Below are 26,152 nucleotides of genomic sequence, written 5' to 3'. Positions count from 1 at the left end.
CAGTGTTCCTTTGCGTCGTCTGCTCTTACTGCTGGAGATTAGATGGTTATGGCTCAAAAGTGTCTAATCATTGCTTGGCCGTCGGTACTGTAAACCCAGGGTTAAGAAAATCCTTCAGAAACTGAAATTCCCCGTGAATTTCAGAGGTGATGGGTATAGATTAAATACGTTTTTGTTGAAGACCCTTAAGCATAAGGACATGCGGGGAGAGGACGTGTTTTATTTTAAGCATCAAACTTGGTTGCTCCTAATCCCTTCCCCTGCTGCTGCCAAGGCACCCACCTCTCACCATTGACTTCGCAAGAGCTTCAGCTCCCAAGTTTAGTTCCCTGATCATACCCCAATTACGTGCCTGAGTAAATAGCGTGAATAACCCCCGTGCCATCCTGGAGGGGTGGGGAAGAAGCAGAAGACAGGAGGGTAATTTTTCATTCCTGCTATCCGCTCCAAAAGCTGCGGCAGCAGGCGGGCCGATGAAAACCCGAGAGCGGAAGAGAGCCCCCGATCAAGTTTAGTTACCCCGTTTATAGCACCCGTCCGTGCTGCAGGTGCCTTTTGTAACATAACTGCTTTTAAGGTGAAACTTGATGGGTTTATTCTTTGCCCCCATCTCTGTGGGGAGCTGTTGGCGAGCCTCTAAGTCTCGGAGCAATCACCGAATTTCCATCCTCATGGTGTTTATGGCCCATTTGTATAATTTGTTTTTGTTCTAGCATTGCCATTTGGTTTAAAGGGTTGTTTTCCCTCCCTGATATAATTAGAGGGAGCAATCGGATCCCCTCTTGACCACTTGTTTTGATAGGTTAAACAAGTCAAAGTCTTTTAAGTCTCCTCCTGTTGTTCTCTTATTGATATTATCAGGATTTCATTGTCAGTGAAAACCTTTTGCCTTTACCCATCAAAACCTTTTTAATATAAAGGGAATTTTATGCATCTGTGTTAGCCCTTAAGCTTCCTGCTCTGGGTTGGCAGAGCAGCAGGATTGGACTATCTTTAAAAAAATGAATATTTTGGGGGGGGGCCTACTCGCTGCACTAAGGTCTCAAACTTCTTGACGTTCCTCGGGTGATCGTTTTAGGCTAACGAGACAGGGAGTTGCTGGGCTAAATCTGTCCCAGACAAATCACTTCTTGTTAATGACTGTGCATAAACTACGGAGATGATAGATTGGAGAATTACCAGCTCATGACTCTTAGGAATCTGTTTCTCCTTTCATCATTATACAAGATGTCCAAGCAAATAAAACATGATGCCTTTTAAAAAAAATAGTATTTTTTAAAGTTTTTAGAAATGTAAAAGCTTCTTCCTGTTTGCATGCCTGAGCTACAGCTGGTTGCAGGAGAGAGGGCACTTCTGAGCTTTGAAAACTTAGTATTTCTTGCCAGAATGGAGCCTTTAAAATAATTTCTTACAATGTGGACTTGTTGGCACTTTTTCCAGAATGATGCCTGTGGCCTCTAGTTTGGGAACACATCTGTGCGTGCTGGTGTGGGCACTGCCTGAAAGACTCGGATTCCTGCTTTTTTTTTTTTTTTTTGCCCCCACAGCGCTTAATGGCGGCTGTTATTTCCAATGAGTTCGGAGCGGGAGCAGCGGCCCTCACATCGATAAGCGCCGTATGTTGATCTGGGCTCTGCTGCTTCTTCCAATTGAAGAACTGGTCTTTAACTGGTGTGGGGGGGAGAAGCAGAGTGGATCCAGGTGCTGCTCCGAGCAGGGAGACAGTACGCAGGCATCCGCAATTCCTGCCACTCCTCTGCAAGGGTTTTTTTCCCCCTCCCGCCATGTGAGAACTAAAGTAGCATCTGGGCCAGGTTCCCTGCGTTTGAACTCGTACTCTCTTGGTCGCTGCCATGCCTGTGTGCAGGAGTGCTGCAGTCTAATTAGATTATATCAGGATGAATAAGTGAATCTTAATAAATGAGCTTATGGGGGCACTGTCAGGTCAGCTCAGTCCCTAAATATAGGTACTGGGCAGAGTGCAGGCTTGGTGCAGTATCTATCCATACAGCAGAATTAAACGAAGATCTCCTGGGAATGCATAAATTCTGCTGCCTTGCCATCTTGTCGGCCTGGATGCTCCAGTGTCTTGATATGAGAAATGCCAAAGTCCACTCAAATATGAGCATTCTTTAATTGAATCTTGGTGGGGAGCTGGAAGGGGAAGTCACGGCTGTGGAAACTGTAATAATCTGAGGTGCTAAAGAATGCAAATCTCATGATCCTTTTTAATGCTTCCCATTTAACTAAGGGTGATTTATTTTTTTTTAAGTAAGTCTCTTGTCTCTTGGATACTGTGGAAAACAGGGAAAAAGAGAAATGGTTTCTGTTGCACGTATGCACATGAAAACTCTGGAAAGCTGCTTCTCTGACTCTTTCTAACACAAATAAAGAATATTGTCTCCCTTTCTTGCAACTGTATGATGCAAAGAAATAGTTTAGGAGCTTTAGGCCTTGAATTTTGCTGTGCAATGTGTGGGGTGTGGGAGGGAGAGGAGAGGCACAGGAACTGTAAGGTTTGTGGGTTAATCAGAAGTAAAATAATTACTTCTATGCAGCTGTCCTCCTTGTTTTCTGCAACATTCTTTGTTTTTGTTAGTGCTTTGTGGCTACCCTGCTTATCAAAATTCACAGCTCTCAATTTCTGTTACTGAAGAGAAGTAGAAGATGATGTTCCTTCCCCTTTTCTTCCCAAGAAGACTTATTTAGAAGAATAGCATTTTTTTCTTTTTCAAATGAAACCTCATCTTTGCGTGTAGATCACCGAGGCTGCATTGTAACTCGGAGAAAGTGTCTGTAAATTAGTAATGTGGGCAGGCTACTCATTTTCTTGCACTAATAATCCCTATTATAAACAGCCTTGTCCTCTGCTAGCATTAACAGCTCCCTGCTGCTGTCACTGTCAGGTGTGCAGGATTTTCAGTAGTAGTAAAGTATGGAAAGCAGCACTTCTTGCAGGTTTTTGCTCTTTCCCGTTGGGCACCCTCCCTCCTGGCTGATCCTGCTGCCCTGGCTGGATCTGCTCGCAGCCAGGCAATCCTGCAAATCTCTGCTCCGCTCGAGAACAGCTGGTACATCGCTGACCGCTCTCCTGCTGCAGGAAACATCTTAAGCCCTTTTATGCTATAAAGTTGAGGAAATAGAGCAAAACTCCTGGTTTCCTTCAAGTTGTAGTTGAATGGCTAATTGAGCATCAGGGAGGGCTTTTTCCATCTCGGAAGAGGTGTGTTGCTGTTGTCCAGCAAAACACAAGTTTTCATTTTTGGGTTGCACATATTAGTGGAATAGCTAGCCTTCTCAGCCTGCCTGTATGGGGTCCAGCTTGTCGAGCATGTGTTGAATGACCAAGGGAAGATAAAGCTTGAGTTCAGAATTACGTGGGTGTTGAAGGCTTTTAAAGCCTGGTATATTTATGCTCGTGATTCATGGCGCTTCCAAAAACAATCCAGCTCTCATCCTGCGGAGGGGAAGTACCTTGGTCCAGTGTTACCATCTTTTGTTTAGCTGTGTCACCTGCCAGAGCAATATAAACTGAACCTGAGTTATTTTGGGCTCCTTATTCTTTTGCTTCCAAATCCCACCTTGCAAGGGTTTCTTGTAGAAGAAATGCCAGCTTAATTCTGCTTTACGCTCTCCCGTATGGGCTGAAAATGGTCAGCAGGGTATTTTATTTCAGGGATGTGACAAATTTTAGTGCATCTCATTCCTGTCTGATGTGAAAAGGTGTCTTTTGTCTGCCTGCAACCGCGCAGGAAGGAAGTTGTTGAGTCCAGGAGATAAAAAAGCTATCTCCTCCCCTGCGAGGGAGCAAGCTGCCTGCTCCTTAGCTCGGCAGCACTCTGCTCCCGTCCTGCTTGTAGTAGGGCGGAGGGGAAAATTTTCATAGGAAAATATGAGTGGACTCGTACATTTGCAAGTGCATAGCTGTCAAGGAAGATGATGACTAAGCTATTGCACAAGGTGCAGCTCTTCAGGGAGCGCGCCAGGATTGGACTGGATCGTGACTGACTGATAAGAGAGCCTATAATATCAGTCAGCTGATATTTTTATTATTGCTGGTTTAATCTGACCACTGGTTATGACTACTTTTTTTTTTCTCAGCCTATTTGATGTGGGGTTTTAAGTTGAAAAGTCCATACTCGGTGAGTACAAAGTCCAATTTATTGGAGGAAATGAACAGTTCCCGAGCCTCTGGTGGGGAGTGCTGGGTGGCAGGAGCGTTTAAAGCCGATGACTTGCATTTGGCTCGCGTGGATGTCTCTCTGCCGGACGCCTGCCCTGCGCTGCTGCCAGGCTCTCGCACGGCATTGTTCACCTGCCCTGGTGTGCAGGCAAGATGGAGGCGCTTGCCTTCCTATTTAAAAGAAGGGAAAGCAGAGGCCAAGTGCTTGCAGTTGAAGATGCCAAGAGGTTACCAGCAGACCAGCTGCTGATGCCGTTCTCTTGGTCCCGTTTGTGACCTGGCCCCCAGGGCACAATGCCCCAGCTTTGCTGCACCAGTGGTTAGCTGGTGGGTGAGTGGGAAACCGGTCTTCTGCAGCGGCCGAGGTTGCTCCCGCATGCATCTTCCTTTCAGGGTCTCTGTTGCGGTGTGGGTGGGAGGCCAAGCCTGGTCCCAGAAAGTGATGTTTCTTCCTGCCTCCCAAACTGGTTTGAAAGGCTGCCGTGATGATTAGCACTGCTTTGTCCGCTAAGTCATTGCTTATGTTGTGTGGGGACATCCCAGCTTGGCTTTCACGTAGGCATTGCCTTTTTCTTAATGCTGTGCATGGACCTAAAAACAGGTACGTGAAACCAGTTGCAGCATCTCTTCTGCCCTTCTCCGTTTCAGCTCCAGGTATACCTGAGAGCAGCACCATGGCTACAGCAGATCATACCCAACGGATCTTTCACAGGGCATTTTCAAATCTGGGAAGTGATCAGAGTTTAGTGGTGGTGTGCCAGGAAGGGCCCTTTTCCCTGGGGCTAGGCGGGAACTTTTCTGCCTCCTTTAACTTGCTGTCCTCCGGGGAGACTCAGCATGTCCTTCTCTTGGACCAGGCAGTGTCTGCAGTTCTCAGTGGGGTATGGTGCTGGGAAGCTGGCAGAAAATGGAGTTTACGGGTGAATGCTGTATCCCATGTCACATCTACTGACCTTTGCTTGTGTAAATACTTGTTGGCAGCAGTGTGGCTTCACTGATAAAGGACTGTGCTGCTTTTTCTCTTTACGCTGCCTTGTTTTGCATTTACAGCAGTGGTGCTGGAGGTCCATCAAAGCTTCCCTTCTCCAAGTTCAAACTCTGCCCAAGGAGGAGCTGTTTGCCCTAATGTTTGCTGAGAAGGTGTCCTTGCCAAGCCTGTCCTAGCACAGACAATGAGAAACATTGTCCAGAAGAGAGGCAAAGGTAGCATCACAAAACCTTGGAAACCACCAAGCTGCAGGGAGGATTTATGGAGGATGTGTTAAAGTTTTACTGGGTTCCCTGGGCTTTCCCATGGCAGCTCAGTGGGGGTACTGACAGTTCTCCCTTGTTACCTTCACCTAAGGTCACTTCCATATCTATAGCCTGTGCTACACTATTGCTAGGATTGGGTTGCGTGCTAAATTTAGTAAACCTCTTTACAGCTTAGTGTGTGTATGTAAAAACAGATTTTTTAAAAGTAGCTTTTAATGGGTTAGAGCCTAGTTCAAGATGCACAGCAAAGCTAGGCTTTCTCTGCACAGGTGGCAGTACACCAGGCCAGTTGTGGGAGGAACAGCTATACTTCTCCACCTCGGTGTACTTCAACACATGGATTTGGTGAGGTGCGGAGCACCGTGGGTGGGAGGGAGGGTTGCTGAGGCACAATTATGACTTGCGTAATGTGGTTTGCAGTCTGAGGCATGTGAAAAGTGCTAGCAAAGGGGTTAGGTTTCAGAAGTTTTAAAGGCTTGTGAAAATTCTTGGTCAGATGTTTCCATTACAAGCCTGCCTTTTCAGCCCCCACCCTTGATCTTCCAGTTTCTGCCTTTTCTCCATGATGTTTGTGTGCCAAAAGAAGAATTTCTTGGCTTCAGGTCCAGTGTACCTATTTCTAAGTAGATTTCTTAATCCCTGCTCCCCATTACAGGCTACTGGAGTAATAGTTTGAGGTGTAACCAAAGCTGGAGGCAAGTAAGTTTAGATCTGTATGGTTGCAGTGAAGTGTATGTTCAATCCTTGCATGCAAAAGGAGGAGCAGATTGTGGGACAGCAAAGCAAGGGGGGTGAGAACTTAGAGAAGCATGAGAGAAATGACCTCAATTGCTCTGCATTTCTGTTGCTGAGCATTTTTAGGTCTTTTTAACAACCTGGCGTGTTCTTGAGTTCAGATCAGTATTGTGCTGATCAGTAAAGCTGAGTGTGTTGGGGCGGGTGTGTGTACATGTGTTATGAGGCTGTTTTTCGGGGAGAACTCTGGGATGTTGGGTTATTGACTTGAACTCAAAATTCTGAGAACAGTGAAATGCATATTTGAAGTCCCTTTAGGAAGCTCTTACAAGCTTGGTCCTTAAGGTCACAAGTGGAGAAAACCAGGAAACCCTTAGAGATGCGCTTTGAACACATCTTTTGGGGGGGGTTCTTGTGTGTGGTCATCCAGCTCCCAACATAACGCTGTATCTGGGGTTATGCAGTGAACTGGATTGTGGAACTGGGACCAGTGTGGCTAAGGAGTGTTGCAGGGTTTGCTGGGCTGCTGCTGCTCAGAGAAACATCAGCAAGCCTCAGCATTGCTCACCTGGCGAATCAACAGCCACATGAGGAGGGTGGTAAAAAAAAAAAGCTCCTTCACCACATGGCCCAGGTGTAATTCAAGTGTGTTAAGCAAGTCTGTGGAGGAGCTGGAGCCTTTTCCCTGATGCTGGAGGGGAGCTTAGTCTCCTACTCTGGGTGTTTAAGACAAGGTGCAAATATTGCCTTGGAGTCTGTTGAAATACTGCACTGATTCCTGAGTACATGTGACCTTCTTAAGCTGCCTGCCCAGATCCTAAAGGGTCCATGTGCTGAGATAACACTAACTGTGTATCATTTCTTTATGTGTGAGTACCTTCAGCAGACTGTTAAGTGAAGCACAGAGAGGTTAACAAGGTGAAAAGAAACCTTATGGAGAGGAATGTGTGGTGCTGCTGTTTAGGAGCACGTATCCTCGGTGTGGAAGTTGAAAGGATGGTATCTCGGTGGAGCTGTAGCTAGTGAGGTCCCTGTTGTAGTGCAGGAGGTGTTTTGGATAGATGATGAGGTGAGCTCTTAGTGTTGCCCTCTATAAATGGGCTACATGCAGTGTCTAGGAGAGTGGAGAGGGACCTTAACACTTCATCCATCTCAGTAGGGAGATAGCCACAGGTCAGCAGCAATTTCTTAAACTTGATGTTGTGCTTTTAAATTGAGTTAAAACTTCCAGCTCATAATGCAGTTTATACTTTGAAATACACTGGGGTAACTTGTACGGTGCCAATGCTGTAGGGATTTCTTCTAAAGCCTCTTTTGTTCCTTAACCATTTTGAAACTTTATTTGTAAGAGTGTCAACAGCACCGTGTTCTACAGCATAAGGGATCTGGCTTGGATATAAAAGTGCTTTCTTTATGCCTGTATGATAACATACTTTAGGATAAATGTTGAAGGACAGCTTTGCTATGGAGCAGTCAAACTAACTCATCTGCTGGGGAAGTCTTGCTGATGGGAGTTCAGCCTTCAGCTGGTGCAAATTTGTGCTGGAGCAATATCAGTGTTATAGGAAGCCCATCTTCAGCAGAAGCTTCTGTGGTCCAAATTCAGTCCTGAATGTACCTCTAAACATTGCTTGTGTTCAAAGGGTTTTATAAGTACAGCATGAACAATGGTTTAATCTGGCAAATGATTTTAAATTTAATGTGCAGTTGTAATAAAATCCAGCCCTCTCTTGCAGATGTTGTTTCTAATGTGACTATGGATTGAAACTCATTGATTGCTACTGGTGAAAGAGTGGTAGATGCCTCTTGTATCAGTTAAAACATGTTCCCTGCAGTCCTAGGGCTGTGGTTCACCTCTGTAGCAAAGTGGCAGGAGTGGTAAGTAGGAGCCTGCTGCTGCTGTATGGCCAGGTGAAATAAAATACAGCACCCATGCTCTGTACGGAGGCTGCAGATTCACTGTTACAGCATTGAGCACCTCATTGGATTGGTGATTGAGAGCGGTTTTCCATCTTGCAGTCAAAATGCATTCGTGGCCTGTTACTACCCATTTGTTCCTACGCCAGCATTGTCCTCTGGCTTGAACCCCACCGTGCAAGGTATGAGCTGGAGGAAGCTGATCTGTTGGGTATGGCCCCTGTTCGCTTGGGTGTAGTTCAGAGCAGCATAGCTGTACGTACACGGGGGGAAGCAAGGGTAGCAAGTAATGCCTGCTCAAGCCTGGCTGTTCAGATTTTCCGATGTTTTTGTGTCTTTCTGAACCATGACTGGTATACAGTATTAAAAGCAAAAATAGGCACGCTGATGCTGTGCTTACGCAGCTGTGTAGGCTGAAGAGGAGGCAATTCCAGCCTGGGGAGGCTCGTAGTACTTGTATTTCCTAAGTCCTAGTTTGGTAGTTGTGCTGTGCATGTTGATGATAACTCTATTTATGATGCCTCTGTCAACTTACAGGAACTTGGACTTCTATATGTTGAGTCTGCATTCCTCCTATTGTCTAGCCTAAACTGAAGTTGCCCTTTTAAAATCTCGGGGTTGAGAACTAACTGCATACCCCTGAGTTTTAAACTCTTGGCATATTTGAAAATTTATTATCACTCTGTGAACTTTGATTGTTTAACTGATGGGTACTTTTTTCCACTTTTTTTCACTATACTGTATGTGGTGAGAAGGGAGAAAAATCTTACCTGTTGATTTCATCTCCCTTTCCAGCTGAAGAATTATCAAGACTTAGCCTGATAATGGGGTACAGCAATCTTGTTTCAAATAGTGGTTTCTGATGCTCTTGTTTAGCTAGGTCTGTGCCACATTTACAGTAATTTTGATGCAGCAATCACACTTGCTTTCCCTTTAGAGAGAGCTCAAATCACTCACTGCACACATTATGTCTAAGTAGTTAAATAGTATCTTAAAACTTCAGGTAGTTAGAAGAAACCACATGAAAGCATCTACATCTGATATGATTCACAGTCACTTAAGAGTTTTGATTTCGCTCTGAGTTAACAACTCTCCTTTAACTTGCAGCCTGTTTCCAATGCAGGTCAATCTCATTTTCCTCTAGGAATTCAAATAGATGAGACCATGCGTCTGCTGTCAGCTTCTCCTTTTGTCCATTGCTGTTTAACAATGGGATTGTTGAGTCACTGAGAGGTTAACGAAGCACTTTTTTTTTTTGTCAGTGGTCCAATCTCTTTGTATAGTTGTGTCGAACAGCACACTGAACAGAAATAATGGGAAAATCTTGTTGGTGGAATGACTGGTGTTGTCATTTTGCAATACCAGGGTAAAGACCTGCTTAAGCTTCAGGCTTCTAGCTGCGTACGGGGTGGCTGATTACAAATCCCTCTGCAAGAACATTAAGTATTAGTTTCTCTGTATCTTTAGCATCCAACCCCTGTTGGAGCTAGGGGTATCTGAACAGTTACGGTTGGTTCCGCAGTAGCTTCCCATTTAGTATTTAAAATGATTTTGTTACAACGAGCCTTTTGGGGTTTGGCATTAGAAAAAGGGTGAATTGTAGCCCTTAATTATGAAGTGTGGGAACAATTGCAGCGGGACAGACAGGCAGCGGTCCAGCTCCTCTCTTACTGAGCGAGCAATGCTTTTGTGCTGTGCCATCCCGCTGCATGAATGACCGTAGCAAGCTGTTGCTAGATTGATTGGTTTTGATCTCTTTTAGGAAGGGGTTTGAAAGCTCTAATTTTGGGTTTATCACAGTAGTCCTTCAGGCTTCTGCCCTGTTGCTCTGAGCAAATCTGTTACTGTGGCTGCCCCAAAGAGCTTCCCATGGAGGCAGCTGGCGGGGGAGCGTGGGATTAAAAACCAGCGATTAAATCCAGTTGTACTGGGACGTCAGTGGCTTGGCTTGTGTAGGTGCAGTGGCAAAGTAATTGAGGACAGACTTGAAGGTGCAGTGTTTTGCTGGCAGCCTGGCCCCTTTGCATGTGCAGGCGATGGAGAGCTTTGAGGAGTTTGGGGAAATTAAGCTTGGGAAGGTGCGGGATGGAGTTGCGCTCTGTGGCATGTGGGTGAGCTGTGACTTGCTGGATGCCACCTGGGGCGGGGAGAGACTTCTCTTCCCCTATCTCTTATCAGCCTGTGGGTGAGAGCATCCCTTGCTCAGCAGAGCTGGGTGGTGATGGGACTTGCAGGAATGCCTGCTGGTGGCAGTGCTCCAGAAAACTCTCACCTTTTCCCTCTGGAGCACCTCTCCAGGCTGGGTTTCTCCTACAGTTCAAGTCAAAGTGCACCTGTTATCACTGAGGCATTGCTGTTTGCCCCAGCCGTGCTTCCTTTCCAGGCGTGTTGTTAGGCGAAGTTGTGGTCAGCCAACTCACAAACTCCACTCGCACCACGGTGCGCTATGCTTCCAGCAGAGCTCATGCTGGGAAACGGAAAATATGGAACTTGTCTTTGGGACACAACTTCACTTTTTTTTTCCCCCCCTCCCGGGAGCTGCCAAGTCTCTGTGGTGGCTGGCGTAGGTATGGCAGTGCCTTCTCCTGTTGGGAATGTTAAAAATATCCACTACAGTTTTCCCTTTGCACATACCGAAATATATTAATGTGCTGCTGCTTTGATTAGTCATTTCCTCTTCCTTTGTTCCTTTCGCAACAGGGTAAAGGACTGCGGGCGCACACTTCAGTAAAATCTTGTATGGTTAAGAAGTCTGAAGCTAAATAGATTCTCCTGGGTTAATACCTGTCTTTGTTGGCAGAAGACTTCTGTTCTCATCCATTAAACACACATTTAAAAATAAGTCTGGATAAAGTCACTTTTATGTGTTCATACTAAGACTCTCTCTGCCTGATTTATTTTTGTAGGGGAAAGAAATTCTAATATGAACAAGGTTAATACTCCTACCATGAATTTAATAAATTCTTGCAGGAAAACTTCAGTGATACATTGCTATAGGAAAATTTCCAAATTCTCTCATTTATTTAGAGGTTTCTTGTCTTCCTCCTGTGCCATCACCTCTGTGTACGCATGCTCCCCCCTCCCCGAGTTCCTGCGAGACCTCATTCGGCGTGGGCGGAAACTTGGTGAAAGCACCAGTGTGACACTGTTAGGCTGTACATGGCTCAGTTGTTGTAGGATACTTTTGGCAGTCTCCGCACTATCGGGGTGTGGAGGCACAAAGGTTAATAAATTCAGCTATACGGACCTGCTTAAGCATTGCTCCGGGTGACTTGTTAACCCTTCAAGGCTGGATATTTTTTGCTTCTCCATTGCTGCTGCTGCTTTGGCAAGAAATTTGGAGAAAAGCTTTAGCACCGGGCGGTCTGGAGACCCACGGAACAAGTGGTAGGTTTAAAACTTTCTTGTGTGTCTGGAGAAATTCAAGTAAGTAGGCTAAAATGTTGTCTGACCAATATGGTTAAGGGCAAAGTTGAGTAGAAATTTGGAGAATCGAGCAATAAATTAAGACAGACCTCTTTGTAGGTATGTGCAAACTTCAGAATTAGGTCCCCTAAACAAAATGCCATCCTCGTTAGCAATCTGTTGTGGTTTTCCTGTCATTCTGGCGCTGAGGACATCTGTTTTACCCTGGATTCAAAGCAGAGGACAGCTTGTGCCTGCCTGGTGAGGTGAGGCATGGGCAGCAGTGCTGCTCCTGCCAGGCAGCCTAAGAAAAAACGGTGTTGGTGGGGCTGTGCGAGGCTCGCAGGGAAGTAATTACCTCTTTGGGATGCATAGGCAGATAATACACTTGAGCCTTTTCCTTGACTATTTGCAGCTCTTGTATATAAAAACCTGGGTTGTTTTTTTTTAATGAGCATTAGCCTCCCAGTACTCGGATGCCATTCATACTTTCACAGCAATCTGCGAAGGCAAAAAAAAAAGCTGGACCAAAGGCCTTTTCTTCTTTTGTTTCTGTCTACTCTTATTTTACATTTATTTTTTAAAATATAAACAAGAATACGTAATACAAGAATGTATATTTAGATAGTTATATTCCCTATATACACTGGGAAAGGGAAAATGTTTCATTCCAGCTGTTTTTTCTTTGCAGATTGCTGTGAAAGTATGAGAGGAATTTGAGTACTGAGAAGCTACTGCTCATACCTGCTTTCCTCTATCCTTCCATGCTTGCAGAGACTGAATTGAATGGAAAGAGATGAAAGGGCTGTAGCAGCCCCAAATTTCTCAAGAGGAGATCTTCCAATTTTTTTACTTGGAATTTGAGGCTCTGTGTTGTTTGTGACCAGAGGGGAGTCAACTGTATAATTGCTGTGGGTGCTGTAGAGCTTGTTTTAATCAAGTTAAAGTAATAGAGCATGAGAAGGGTAGGTGCAGAAGTCTCAGAATAAATATACTTATGCTAGTGCAACTTATTCCTGTGTCAGAAAAGGATTAAGCCATGTTGGAGTAAGATATCTCAGTTGTGAGAGCATCAGGCTGCTTCACCTGGCCTTGTTTTGGCACAGCCGACTCTGGGAATGATGCTGCATGCGGTTATGTCAGCAGATGGAGCAGGGGCTAAGATGGGCGACGGGCAGCTTTGTGACCCCCAGATAAAGGATGTGCAAACAGTTGTGCTGGTAATGCAAAACCCCCGTGTCCTAGGAAAGGGTGCTGTGCTAGCTGAAAGAGCTGTGGCAAAACCCCGAGCAAACCTAGCTGGGCTGTGCTGCACTTGGCATGGGAGCTATCGTATTGTATCTGCTCCTGGCTTCAGGGTATGGTAGCTGTGCTCTGAGGCTTTCTATGGATCCGAGGTGAAGATTATACTGTGAATATATATTTATACAATAGACCACGACAGATGTCAAAAGGCCTTTGTTGAGGTGCATAGTGGCTTTAAACTTGTGTAAATGGCTTTTGTCTGCGGTAAACCCGAGCTGCTATGGACTGTCACATCAACTTGACTTGTACAAACCTCTGTTAACTTTCCAGACAGCAAATCGGAATAACAAAACAGGCATGGCCTGATTCCTCCCTCCTGTCCAGGTGCTGGGCACAAACAGATTTCGGGTGTGGTTGTGCGTGTTTAATGCTTTTGCCTGGCTGACCCAAGAGTCCTGGCTTAAATCTGTACCTGGCTCCTGCTGCTGGATGGGTTCGTGTTGCAGGAGACCCCTTGATGCTCGAAAACTACACGATGTGCAGAACTGCCGCTCAGACTGGTAATCTGAACTCAGCTTTGGCCATTAATCTGCTAGCTTTGTCTCTTATTTTTAGTATGTAATCCTGCATTAATATGGCCTTGGCAAAAACCCAAGTTCTAGCATTGCCTGCAAAGCCAGAACTAACGAGTTAATCAATGTTGGGTTTATTGCGATGTATTGTTATACCTTGAGCAAACCTGCGAAAGCCATGCGTTGCAATGCAGCTGGGTAATGCTGTGGTGAGAACAGTGAAGGTTGTTTTTAATCAAGTTGGTATGTTGAGACTATTAGAAATGTAAACTCAATTATTTTCTAAAACATGGCTAAAAGGTACAGCTGCCTTGCTGGCTGTGTTTGTTGGCTCTATCTGGCAGCTTTGGAGAAGAAGTGAGACTTTGCTGCCTGGCTTGCAGAGGCAGTGCCTCTCTGAGCAGCTGTAATCACATCTTTCCTTGCCTTAACATCAGCAGAGTTGTTCATGCTGGTGCATTCGTATAGCTACTTGTGCAGCCTTTTTTGCTGTTGAACTATGCCTTCTGATGTAACGCACGCGATGGAAAGTAACAGATGTAATGGGGGATCTTTTGGCTGTTTGGAGCTGCTGTGTGAGTGAGTGACCTTGGCTGCTATCGCTGCCCGCTTGAGATGCGAGCAAAACGGCAAGCTGAGAAAATCGGTGTTTGTGTTCAACCTTTAGTTTAGATTTCGCTGCTCTTTGGTCCTTTGTGAGAAAATGCAGTGAGCGTTTTCCTTCGTATGTTGAGAAGTACCACTTCCCAGTTCCCCGAGCACAGGAGTGAGTGGTGATTTGAAGACAAATGTTGGATCTGGTCTCTGCTTGCAAGGCGAGCAGGGAAAGGGGAAACACTTACCCAAAAGACCGTGGAGACCGAGCTTGCTGCTTGGGTGTTCAAACGCCTCTTGAGTAGTTCACGGTGGTGTGGTCAGAGCACGTCTGTACACGAGCGCATGAAGGAAGGAGCCAGGGAAGCCTCAGGGACTCCCTGGAAATAGTGATGGGAAGACGCAGACTTGCTGAATAATGTTGAGAGCCATCTCGGGGTGCAGTCCTCTCCCGCTGGAATAAAAACCTTCAGTCCTTTACAGGCACTTTGGAAGAATGTAGTGTAAACATAAATTATCTTCTGACTTTGGAGATAATGGGGGGTGTGTGTGTGTTAGAAGTTAGTGATTTTAAGGGAAAACTTCCAGTTTCTGGAGTCTGGTGGGGCCAAGGACACTTTCCTCTGGCCCTCATGGGTACCAGCTTTTATCCCAAATGACATCCCCTCACAAATACTGCAAGAAATGTTTTGGTTTCCGAAGACTCTTCAGTCCTGAACAATATAGAATCATATAGGTTGGAAAAGACCCTTAAGATCATTGAGTCCAACAGTAAACCAACACTGCCAACTCCACCACTAAACCATGTCCCTAAGTGCCACATCTACACATCTTTTAAATATCTCCAGGCGTGGTGCCTCCACCACTTCCCTGGGCAGCCTGTTCCAGTGCTTGATAACCCCTTCAGTGAAGAAATTTTTCCTCATATCCAATCTGAACCTCCCCTGGCGCGACTTGAGGCCGTTTCCTCTCATCTTATCGCTTGTGACCTGGGAAAAGAGACCAACACCCACCTCGCTACAACCTCCTTTCAGGTAGTTGTAGAGAGCAAGAAGGTCTCCCCTCAGCCTCCTGTTTTCCAGACTAAACAACCCCAGTTCCCTCAGCTGCTCCTCAAAAATAAGACTTCTTCTCTAGACCCTTCACCAGCTTTGTTGCTGCTCTTTGGACACGCTCCAGCACCTCAATGTCTGTCTTGTAGTGAGGGACCCAAAGCTGGACACAGTATTCAAGGTGCGGCGTCACCAGTGCCAAGTAGAGGGGGACGATCACTTCCCCAGTCCTGCTGCCCACACTTTCTGATATCAGTGTCTTCGTGCTCGTGCTTTGGTGAACCCTGTGGGTTGCTGGTGTGGCAGGGTCTGTGCAGTTTCGGGATATTTGGGTAAGCTGCTGGGCAGGAGGGCAGAGCACGGTTTTCCAGCCAGTTCCTTGCTCTGTGCCAACGATGGGTGTGCAAGCTTTTATCCCTGGATAAATACGAGGTTGCTCGTTCCACTTTCACTGATGCTAATTCCAACCTTGGGCTTTATCCCGCAGCTCAGGTGGTTTCAGGGCGTCAGCTGCCGCATGGTGAATCCCAGCCTTGCCTTATCTTGTATGAACTTGCCTGGACAGCCGGGCTGCGGTGGAAACCTCCTGCGTGCTCCTGGCAAACCCTTGCGGGAGGTACCCGGGTGCTCACAGTTGTCGGCGCTTGGACAAGAGCAAGGTCATCTGCCAGATAGTGGTGGCAATGTCGTGTAGCTGTGTTGCGCTCCCGGCTTGCTCTTGGTGCTGCTGTGTTTTTGTCAGGTGTTGGATCTAAAGCTGTATTTAAAAAAACCCTAAAAGTAAAGGCTTTTGAAGCGAAGCTACTGTATTCTGGAATTTAATAAATAGTGTGTCTGTGTTAACTAACATCAAGCAACTGAGAGCAGACAGAGCTCAACAGATGGTACAAACAGTGGCATGTTTGGAATGGAAAATATTTACCTAGAGGGTATTTGAAGCACTGAGATTGTGCTCTGCAAATGGCTTAATTGTATCAGTGTAATCAAGTGAAGAAGAGCAAGATTTATTGACAAGTCTCATTCTCCTCTTGCTGTTAGCAGTTTGTAGGGGGTGTCAAGCACTGTTGAGCTTTGCTTGAACAGGTCTTCCCAGAGAAGAGTAACTTTTACAGACTGAGCCATTTGCGTATCGTTTTGAGCGTCTACAGATTTCTTCTGTTGCTGCACAAATCGTGCTGTTAGGGCAAGTATTTAAATGAAAGAAACTCTGAGCTTGAACTGCTGTTTATTATGCTTCCCCCCCAGTCTTAGTTTTGCGAGGACTTCTGTAAACAGAGCATGGAAATATAGATATAAATGTAGAGTTTAAAAAGAATACAAAAAAGTAGGTTAAATTTTGCCATCGGGGTCAAAACTGGCAGGGCCATTTAGATCTGCAGCTTTTCTAGGTGGTGGCTGATTCATGCGTGCCTCTGAGTTGTACAATTTTATAAGTGACCTGTGAGAAGATTGTGTGTGATCTTATTGGAAGCTGTGCCTTTTTCCTTACGTAGGGGGCAGGTGAAATTTATATGTAATACCTTATTTTCCTGTCTTAAAAACAGTGTTCAGGTGTAGTCGGCTCCTTGCTGATGTTCTCCGGGCAGTGTGTTTTTTGGGAACAGGTAACCCTTGAATGGGAAGGCTCAGGAGGGTGTTGAGTCGTTGCAAGGCCTCCCTTCGTTCCCAGCATTGCTCACCTGCTGAAGTTAGCCAAGTGTTAACGAACTCAGAGCAAGTTTGATGGACTGAAATCCCTGCCTGCTCTGACAGCTCCGCTTTCACTCTCTGCCTCTTAGTGTCACATCGCAGAAGCTCTGCTGCCTTTTGTGTCTCGTCTTGGGGTGTGAAGAACACGTCTTGTTTTTTAGTGACATATAGGGCTGCTTAAAAAAAACCTAAACCAAGCCAACCTAAGTTCTAGCTCTGCAGTTTTTTTCTTATACTGTAGCCATGCTGGTGTTAAATGAACTGCCTTTAGGTTTTTTTGGCAGCCCTCCTTCCTAGAGCTTGAGCCCCACAGTGCTTCAGTTAGTTAATGCTCATGAACAAAGTCACAGAGAGCTGGTTGCTCCCACTGTGTGGATGAGGAATAGGCATGGAGTGGCTAAACATCTTGTTTAATTTTATATTTTACCTGTGGCAGATCTGGGTTTAGTTGACTTGTCTAGCCCAAGTTGCTGAGCATCCTCTCCCTAAGAGCTCTGGGGGAAGATGAGCTTGGGAATGAAGCTGTTTTCAAGAGGTTCCTCTTTGCAGCTGGCTGACAGAGTGTGTTGCTAACTGTGTACAGATTAAGGAAAAGAAATAGTTATCTATTTGAGGAATTTATTGAATACAGATACTCCTCTGAGTCTTCTTGCTATGTTCCTAGTGAGTGTTGAATGTGAGGGCTTTCTTTTAGTCCACTTGCCAGCTTGAGAAAATCCCAGGGAAAATACCCCAATTAAAGAAGCTGTTGCCTTAGCTAAATCATATGAGATCTCTTAAACTTCTTAGTACTTAAAAAAACCCAAAAAATTACCTTGGTACCTGTATTTCCCCCCTTTAATTTTCATTTTTCAGAGAGGCACAAATCCCTGGAGATAACGTGCATCTGGGGACCCAAGCATTTATAGAAGCTGTGCTTCTAATGTGCTGGGGCTAAGCTATGAGTGACTCATTAGCCAGATGGAGCTATAATTTATTTCTGTCTTCTCAAGTAAGCTAATCCTCTGGACCTAAACTGAATGAATATGCCATGAAATGTGGTATCTGTGCAGGGTGAAACTTGAGATTTAAATGCAAAAAGTGAAGGGTGTGTTACAAAATCCAGAGCAGTGTTAACTAGCAGAGGAAGTCAGGTGCAAGCAATAATACTGCACTGGAGTTCAGAAATAGTTATTTTCTGTGGCACGGGCTCTGTTTAGGGGAACAAAAGTGCAATTCTTTTGTTAAACGCAGGATGGGAACAGTAACTGAGTCTGTGCGTGGGCTAGGACAGATGCGGTTTGTTCCCCTTTTTCAGAATGACTGAAGGGATGTTGTGAGTTCTTGAATTTACGAACGAGACGGGAGCGTGTCTACAAGTGGGGAGCCTGGCACGGGCACTGGGCAGCCGGGCTCTAAGAAATGTGCCTGATAAATATCAGGTTAAATATCAAATACGGATGAAAGGTGGGTATTTAACAAAGTAACTTGAAATTTAAACATAGCTGTGCCTTTTGTTGGCAGTAGTGAGGGGATGCGTGTATGCGACTTCTGCCGGGTGTTCCTTGCCTGGGGATTGCAGCTTTGAGTAGGTAGAGAGCTGATGCAGCCACCCTGGGAAGTTGTCCGAGGGAGGGCTGCGAGTGGTAAGTCCCCTTGCCAGCACTTCTAGGGGGGAGAAGTAATATTTTTGTGAGGGTGTCTCCTGTGTCCATAGCTAACAGGAATGGGAGGGATGGTAAAACTAAATCCTGAGGAGCAGCTAAGTTGGTATGTGAAGGTGTTTTAAAGTTAATGTAGCGTTCCCTTTTTTCTGGTTTAATAGAAGGAGCTTCTTTGTCCTGTTTCTTTTTGTATGGTATAGGATTTTTTCCCTATAGATTGCTTCTGTGTTTTCCTAGATGGCTTGTCAATGTAATATGGAAATATAAATGGGAACAGAGAAACTTTTTTAGTAATTGTAGATTGTCAGAGGACAACTGGAAACTGTGTGTGAGCCAAAACACTGCCTATTTACCCCATGGCAAGGATGCCACTTTATAAAGACATCTTGACAAGGGGTGTGGAGGATGAAGGATGTCATCTTGTCATTCTGCATACAAGCCAGCAGCAATGGTATCCTTCTAAAAGTGATTTTTAAATGCCCTTGCACATGCTGGGCTGAAATGGGAAATTAGTGTATTACTATCAGAGCAGAGCTCTTGTTTGCTGTTCCTGGGTGTGCTTAATCAATTCTAGTTACATCCTGAGGCTTTTACTTGTGGGTTTTTTTGAACCCTCCTTTTTACTTTTTTTTTTTGAACCCTGCTTCCATGTGAAAGGCTGGATTTGTGTATGCGAAATTCCCTGCTGGACTTCGGAGATCAAATCTGCGTGCCTCTGATCAGTGTTTGGGGTGGAAGCGTTCATTTGGTTCATGCTCTGCTTCGCCCTGATGAGCGAGAGGAGGACAGGAGCAGTAATTGAGTCCGTTGAGGCTCTGAAACTCATTGCAATGCTGTGCTCTGGATCCGGCGTAGGGTGCAAACGATCCCGTTGCACAAATGGAGGGAAGTGCTGGGAGGGGAGAGCAGGGCGGTGGACGGAGGCTTGGCAGAGCTCGCATTGCTTGGCCAGCTCTGAGGTCAGACCTCATCTTGTCCAGTACATATTCCCCACTCGGACTAGCTGTTATAATTATGTATTTATGGCTCCTCTTGGAAGCAGCTGAAGCTTTTAGATGTGTCTAGCCTCTCTGGTCTCAAAGCAACAATCATTTTGTGCTTCTACTTGGTCCTGCCTTGATGACCATCGTGCCTCCTGACACTTGATGTCTCAAGTCTTTACAATGTGTGTTTTGCTAAGCGTGTGATTTGACCTGAGCATCTGGTGTCGGATGCTGGGAAATGTGTAGGGACGGCTGCAGGGTGTGATCATCCCGGCTTGGCTGCAGCAATCGGATGAATTTATGGCCAGCTGCATGTTTGTGTATCAGCAAGGCAGAGGTGGGCTGTTCTGGGCTCTTTGTGGTTAGGTATTGTAATTGTTGCAGTAATGTATTGTAATGATCAACTTAATTACACTTGTGAAAAATCTGCTTAATTACATATTTACTTTGGGGATTAGCTTCTCCCGTAAGCATTCAATATTGACTTTGGCTGAGACAAATTTTCAAGATGTGCTTCCTTCAAGAGATGACTAATGTTAGACCACTTAGTGCAGGAAGCTGGTTTTATCAAGTAGCTGTAACTAATCATTTTGAAAGCTCCAGCTTAGTTTTGAGCATCTGTGCTTTTTCTCCCCAGAAGACAAGCTTTTCCTCTATCCCTCTCAGCCATTCTGAAACTTTCTGTGTTGGATGTAATTCTAGACCCAAGCCTTTTTGGTGAGCTGTGTGCACGCGGAAAATAACATTAATTCTCCTCCCAGTTTGTATTTAAGACAACTGATGAATAACTAGTGTATTCAAATGTTAGTCTTTTATTTGGATAACTTAATAGCCAAATTAGAGTTCCCACTCCTTGCTGTCTGTGCTGCTCAATGCACTGTACAAATGTATTATCACAGTAACTCCTCTCTGGCCAGAAACTGTTACATACAACAGCTCTTCCCTCTGGCTCTAGAGCCAGGCTCCAAACCAAGCTCTTGCCAATGTGCCAGGATGGCAAGCCAGTGTACAATAGTAGCTTCCAGCACAGCCAGGAGTTGAGGTGAAAGAACCTTATAAGTAATACTATCAGATATTTAAAGAGTAATCCTGTCTCCCAGAAGCAAGGAGAGCCTGTCCTCTCCCTGCACTATGCAACTTCTACATGGACTTTATTCCCTGTGCCCTCAGTAGGCACATCTATTTTCTTTTTCTAAGTGGCAGTGGAAATACTCCAAGCAATATTGCTTTAAGGTGTGGGGCAGTTCGCCCTACAGTTTTTGGGGTCATCTCGCTTATGTCTAAGCCTGTGTGAAGCTCTTCTCCTCAGCTTGGTTGAGGAGAAGCAGAAGGGCAGACTGATGTATAACTGTGCCTGGAGTCACTAACAGTACAAGCTTCCCCAAGTGGTGTTGGGGACCTTTGCATGTGTTGGCTGTGGGGGGGATGCTGCAGTTGGGCAGTGGTTGCAGAGAAGGTGACAAAGATTATGGGAGACTGTTGTGGTTTAACCCCAGCTGGCAACTAAGCACCACGCAGCCGCTCGCTCTCTCCCCCCTGGTGGGATGGGGGAGAGAATCAGAAGAGTAAAAGTGAGAAAACTCGTGGCTTGAGATAAAGACAGTTGAATAGGTAAAGCAAAAGCCATGCATGCAAGCAAAGCAAAACAAGGACTTCATTCACCGCTTCCCATCGGCAGGCAGGTGTTCAGCCAGCTCCAGGAAAGCAGGGCTCCAGCATGCGTAACGGTGACTTGGGAAGACAAACACCATCGCTCCGAATGTCCCCCCTTCCTTCTTCCCCCAGCTTTATTTGCTGAGCGTGACATCATGTGGTATGGAATATCCCTTTGGGCAGCTGGGGTCAGCTGTCCTGGCTGTGCCTCTCCCAACTTCTCGTGCACCCCCAGTCTACTCGCTGGTGGGGTGGTGTGAGAAGCAGAAAAGGCCTTGACTCTGTGTAAGCACTGCTCAGCAGTAACGAAAATGTCTCTGCATTATCAACGCTGTTTTCAGCACAAATCCAAAACACAGCCCCATACCAGCTACTATGAAGAAAATTAACTCTACCCCAGCCAAAACCAGCACAGAGAGACAACCGGGGTTAGATCCCTTGCCTTTCGTTTCCAAGAGAATGGATCTCCTGAGGGACAGTTGGGTGGGAGTTGTCTTTTCTTGTGCAGAGGAAAATGTAGTTGAAGCACGTGCTTTCCATGGTGGTTTTTAAACTGAGTTGGTGGATCAGGAATTGCACTTGCCTTAATTAGTTTTGATTGTGTTTTTCAATGGTTAGCGCCTTTTTTTTTCCTTGGAGCAAACAATCTAGAGAGGATTTGAATTCTTCCTACAAAAATCTAGGTCTGTTCATAGTGATCAGTTGTGAAATGGGAAAATTGGTCTTGTCTTGGCCCCAAAATTAGGTTTTTAGCTTCATCGTGACTTTTTTTAACTCTGTGGTTCCTGCTTTAAAAAAACAAAGTAATGCTCTGAGCATAAATAGTATTTTCAGCAAATTATCCTGGAGTCATCTGGTCTGTTAGTGCCCTGGAAGTTGTACACTGTTACATACACAAAATAAGTAACAGATCTTCCTGTTTTCCTATGAATGTGTGGAATTTTCATGAGTTTAAAGCTGGGTTTTAGACTTCAAAAAGCAGTTTTGAAAATACCTGATCCTTTATGGTTGACTAAAATTTAGGGCTCTCTCCTTTCTTCCCCTCATTCCACTTCTGAAGCTGTCATAAATCTGGGAACAAAAGGAAGTTGAAATTTAACTCCCACTTGCCAAGATAAAAATCTTAATTCGTTATGTTTGATTTATGGCAAAAAGAAAAAAGTGTTGCTCTGCATGTACTGGTCCTTAATTCACAGCCTCTGAAAGTGCTGTCTCCTGTATTTCTGAAGTCAAAAGCTTTAACTTCATGAAATTCACTTGGGAAGGGAGAATGAGGAAGATGAGGGAAAGTAAGGAAAGAGGAGAACTGCTCTCTTCCAAGATCAGCAGTCTTGCAAACTGCAGTTCCTTCCTATCCAGGCTAAGAACTTTGAAGCAAATGGTAAATGATTCCAGAAGTTGTTCCATGATTGATATAGTTTGGTAATTTTACTAAAAGCTATTTTAAGGCTTCTCTAAAACAATGACAAAGCTTCTTTTATTATAATTGGTGGGGGAAATAATATCGAGGAAAACGTGTTCAAAACCTGATTTTTTTTCTTTTTTTCCCTATAGGTTTTTTTTAAATATAGCTAAGAAAAAGCACAATGGAGTTTTACGAGTCTACCTACTTTATCATCCTCATTCCTTCTGTGGTTATTACAGTCATCTTCCTCTTCTTCTGGCTTTTCATGAAAGAAACTTTATATGATGAAGTCCTTGCAAAACAGAAAAGGGACCTAAAGTTTCCACCTACCAAGACTGATAAAAAGAAAACGGAGAAGAAGAAGAACAAGAAGAAAGAAGCTCAGAATGGGAACATCCACGAGTCGGACTCTGAAAGTACACCTCGGGACTTTAAGCTCTCTGATGCCCTGAGTACAGATGAAGAGCATGTCGCTCCTGTTCCCTTGAGCATGACTGAAGCATCTACCGGTGTTAGAGAACGGAAGAAGAAGGAGAAGAAGCATAAGGCCGTTCAAGATGACCATGTAACTAAGGAGTCGGAAGGATCCAAGTCTTCAGGCAAGAAAGTAGATCCAGTCCCTGTTACAAAACAGCCCACTCCACCATCTGAATCAACAGCATCTAAGAAGAAGCCTGGGCAGAAGAAGCAGAAAAATGGAATGGGTATCTGATGTTGCATATGCTTCTTGCACAGAACGCCAAAACCGTGTTCTGCTTTTTGCAAGGCCACAGAGTGTCTCTCACAACTGTTCTGCCTGATCTCTACAGGGCAAAGCTCACTTCTAACCTTTTCCTTTTTACGAGCTATTGCTTTTTTCCCCCCTGTTTTTCATCTGGCAGCAATGCTCTGGTTTTCCTCCTCCCATTCTTGCTTTCTTCTGCTAAAGATTGTTGAGTGAAACAGAGTAGCTCGTATCTCTGCTTTGCTCTGTGGTTTGGCTACTTTGCTCTCAAGCTGTCGAAGTTTTGATTACCTGAAAAGTCATTAGATGTTTGCTGTGTGCATTCTGATGTCAAGCTATGAAAAAGTGGAGTCCTAAGAGTGGTTGCTCTGACAAGGAAGGGCATCTAGAGAAACCTCATAGCGGACTGTGCAAAATAAATCACTGTTTAAGTGCAGGCTTAATGTACAAAGAGGTGTTTGGAGGCTGATTCATGGAAAGGAGCACTTACAGCTGCTTCCCACCTGCTACACCTCTGTAATTGAATGGAACTGATGCTAAAAGAAAACTGGTCTGGCCGTTGTAACTGAAACATCCAACCTAGAACAGACCAAAAACTCTAGTCAGAATCACCTGTGACTGTCTTGACCATATCCTCAGCAGAAGTCGACATGTCTCAGTGTGGTTGTCTGACTATGAATAAAGTTAAAAAAGAATAAAAATACCCAGTTTCAGAAATAAGGGAAAACCGAGGTATTTGTAGATTACCCTTTTGAGATGCAGGCATAACAGGTTTGCTACAGGGAGTGAGGAAAAAGAACAACATTGCTGCTTGATGTGGTGGATTTTTTTTTTCTTTTTCCAAAAAAAAGGGAGAAGAAAGACCCACCCACTACCAACAAAAAAGTATCAAATCTTGTTTGTGGGTGTTCTCTGAAAATCTCTGTGGCATGGTTAAAATGTGGTCTGCAAGCACTGTTCTGAGGGCAGCCACAACTAACTCTTATCCTTGATTACAGGAGCTAACACCATAACCCCGTATTGTGCGTGTCAGCTCTGACAAGAATATTGTATAGCACAGGCTGTCCAAAAAGATAAAAAATTTCTCACTAGAAACAACTTTTAAAAAGAACAGTTCCCTGATGTGAAACACTTATTTTCTGCTTCTCACAGTCCCAGTAGCTATTGGGGGTGTGTGTTTTAAAGTGCCCAAGTTGGTTCATGGCGGGGGGAATAAAATACTTTCTGCAAATAAGAAACTAATATGGGTAACATGTGCCGTCTGCTCTGTCGCAGTAAAACCTGGATTGGATTTGTTAAACTGTTACTTGCATTGCCGTATGTTCTGCTTGCAGATAAGGTTCCTGTCTGTCAAAACACTTGGTGCTGTGGCTCTTGATCCTGCTAAACCTTCCTATTGCTTTGGGGTCTTATCTGATCTGGGAAGTGTGTGTGTTTGTGAGTGCGTGTGTGTACATGTGTATGGATAACTTTGTGTTCTGATTTAAAATACATGAGTTTCTCTTTTCTGGGAGTGGACTTTGGTTATTACAGATTTACTGATTTAAAAGTGATGATGAGAATATACAGAAGAGCATACTGTCTTAATTGTCTGTTACAGATGATCAAGATCCTAAGAGTGATTCTGTTGTATCTCCTGCCAAAAAGCAAGACCCAGTGCTGCTCCACCAGGAGATAAAGCAAGAAAATGTATCAGGAAAGAAGAAGGTCTCTGCGAAGAAGCAGAAAGTTGATAATGGTGAGAATACAGACTCTGACTTAGTTCAGATAAACCTGACTGTTAAACCTTTTTGCCATCCATACTTCAGTTTCTCTTCCTTTGGAAAAGAAACTCGTAGAAGAATAACTCTTTTGATTTGAAAAAGCAGGAATTCCAGGTATGAAAGATTGCTCAGCCTGAGATACTGTTTTATTTTATGAACATCTGGTAGCACTGAACATGAGATGGTACTGTGAACCTTTCTGAGCTCTTTTGGATCCAAACATCCATGCATGAATTGAGGAGTAATGTATTGACTTAGAGTATAAGCTGAGCAGGCTCTAAGTTGCTCTGAGCAAGGCATGTCTGGAACTGCTGCAGTCATCCTCCCCAAACAAGACTGCAGTTTTTTAGCCGGTTGCTTTGACCACGTTCCTCTCTTATTGTCCTTTTGTTAGCTAGCTGTTGCTCCAACATAAACTGTTCATCTTTGCTGTCAAGGCTTTTACTGTTTGTCATCCCTCATTCTCTGCCAAGATGCTGTTTCTTGTCTCCTCTTGGCTCAGTGTGCCTCTGTGTTTGTTTTTTTACAATGAGTGCCGTTGTGCCTGTGGCTTTTGGGAAGAGCGTGACCATGAAGTTCTGTGAGGCCACCTTGTTAGCTTCTCAAAACTCTTCTTTACTGGGATAGCTATGAAGAAGTTGGCGGCTGGTGGACTGCTCCTGGAGTAGACAATGTTGGTCACTGTTTCCTTTATACTTTGGTCAGGTCATCGGGGTGCAGATGAGTTGTGGGCCCTGGTCAGACCAGGGTGGGATTCCAAGTAGTGTAGGGTTCCTGTATGCTATAACAACTGAAAAATGTTCACATTATTCCTGGAAGAAGCCTACTGATGGGGAACCTAGGATGTGATTGTCTTTTATGGATGTTCTTGTGCTTTTCCTGATGCATCCATCAACCTTTTTTGAGGGGCCATTTTATGGACCACAAACTTGTCTGTATGTGGCAAGTAAATGTCAGTACCAGCTCAGCCAGCATTAAAGCTAAGCTGTCAGTGCTACATGGGAATAGCTCATGCATTATTTGAATGCAAGCTGTTTTCTTGTCAAGCCACCTCTCCAAAATGACAGAGCAATAATGAGCTGCAGTGGGCATCTGGATTAGCCAAGACAGTATTATGGGGATTTCAGATGTTACTGACACTGCAAAATGTCTCACTGATATTAAATAGATTTTGAAAGGAAGGGAATAAAACGAGGAGGGGAAGTTAATAAGGAGAGGAAGGGAAAAGGTGAGGATGGTAACTGGATTAGATGGTGGATATTTCTGCTAGAGGAGAGCTCTCCTCACTTCTGAGTTGCGGTGTACCTGCAGGTGTTTGCTGGCTGCTTAAGTGGA

The 26,152-nt window shown here is 44.7% G+C and overlaps 1 protein-coding gene across 6 annotated transcripts in view; it reads left to right on the top strand.

Moving 5' to 3' along the window:
- Nucleotides 1-26,152, top strand: part of KTN1 (kinectin 1) — a 79,124-nt gene that overhangs the window by 2,126 nt on the left and 50,846 nt on the right. For all 6 annotated transcript variants that reach the window (XM_050896875.1, XM_050896871.1, XM_050896874.1 and 3 more), the window contains exons 2-3: nucleotides 22,480-23,034; nucleotides 24,655-24,792. In XM_050896875.1, the coding sequence (XP_050752832.1) occupies nucleotides 22,512-23,034; nucleotides 24,655-24,792 (661 nt within the window). In that variant the 5' untranslated portion in view covers nucleotides 22,480-22,511. The remainder of the gene's footprint in view (nucleotides 1-22,479; nucleotides 23,035-24,654; nucleotides 24,793-26,152) is intronic.

Source organism: Gymnogyps californianus, chromosome 5, assembly GCF_018139145.2.
Source record: "Gymnogyps californianus isolate 813 chromosome 5, ASM1813914v2, whole genome shotgun sequence".
Taxonomy (NCBI): domain Eukaryota; kingdom Metazoa; phylum Chordata; class Aves; order Accipitriformes; family Cathartidae; genus Gymnogyps; species Gymnogyps californianus.
Note: the sequence above shows the minus strand (reverse complement) of the source record. Positions and strands in the feature narration are given on the sequence as shown.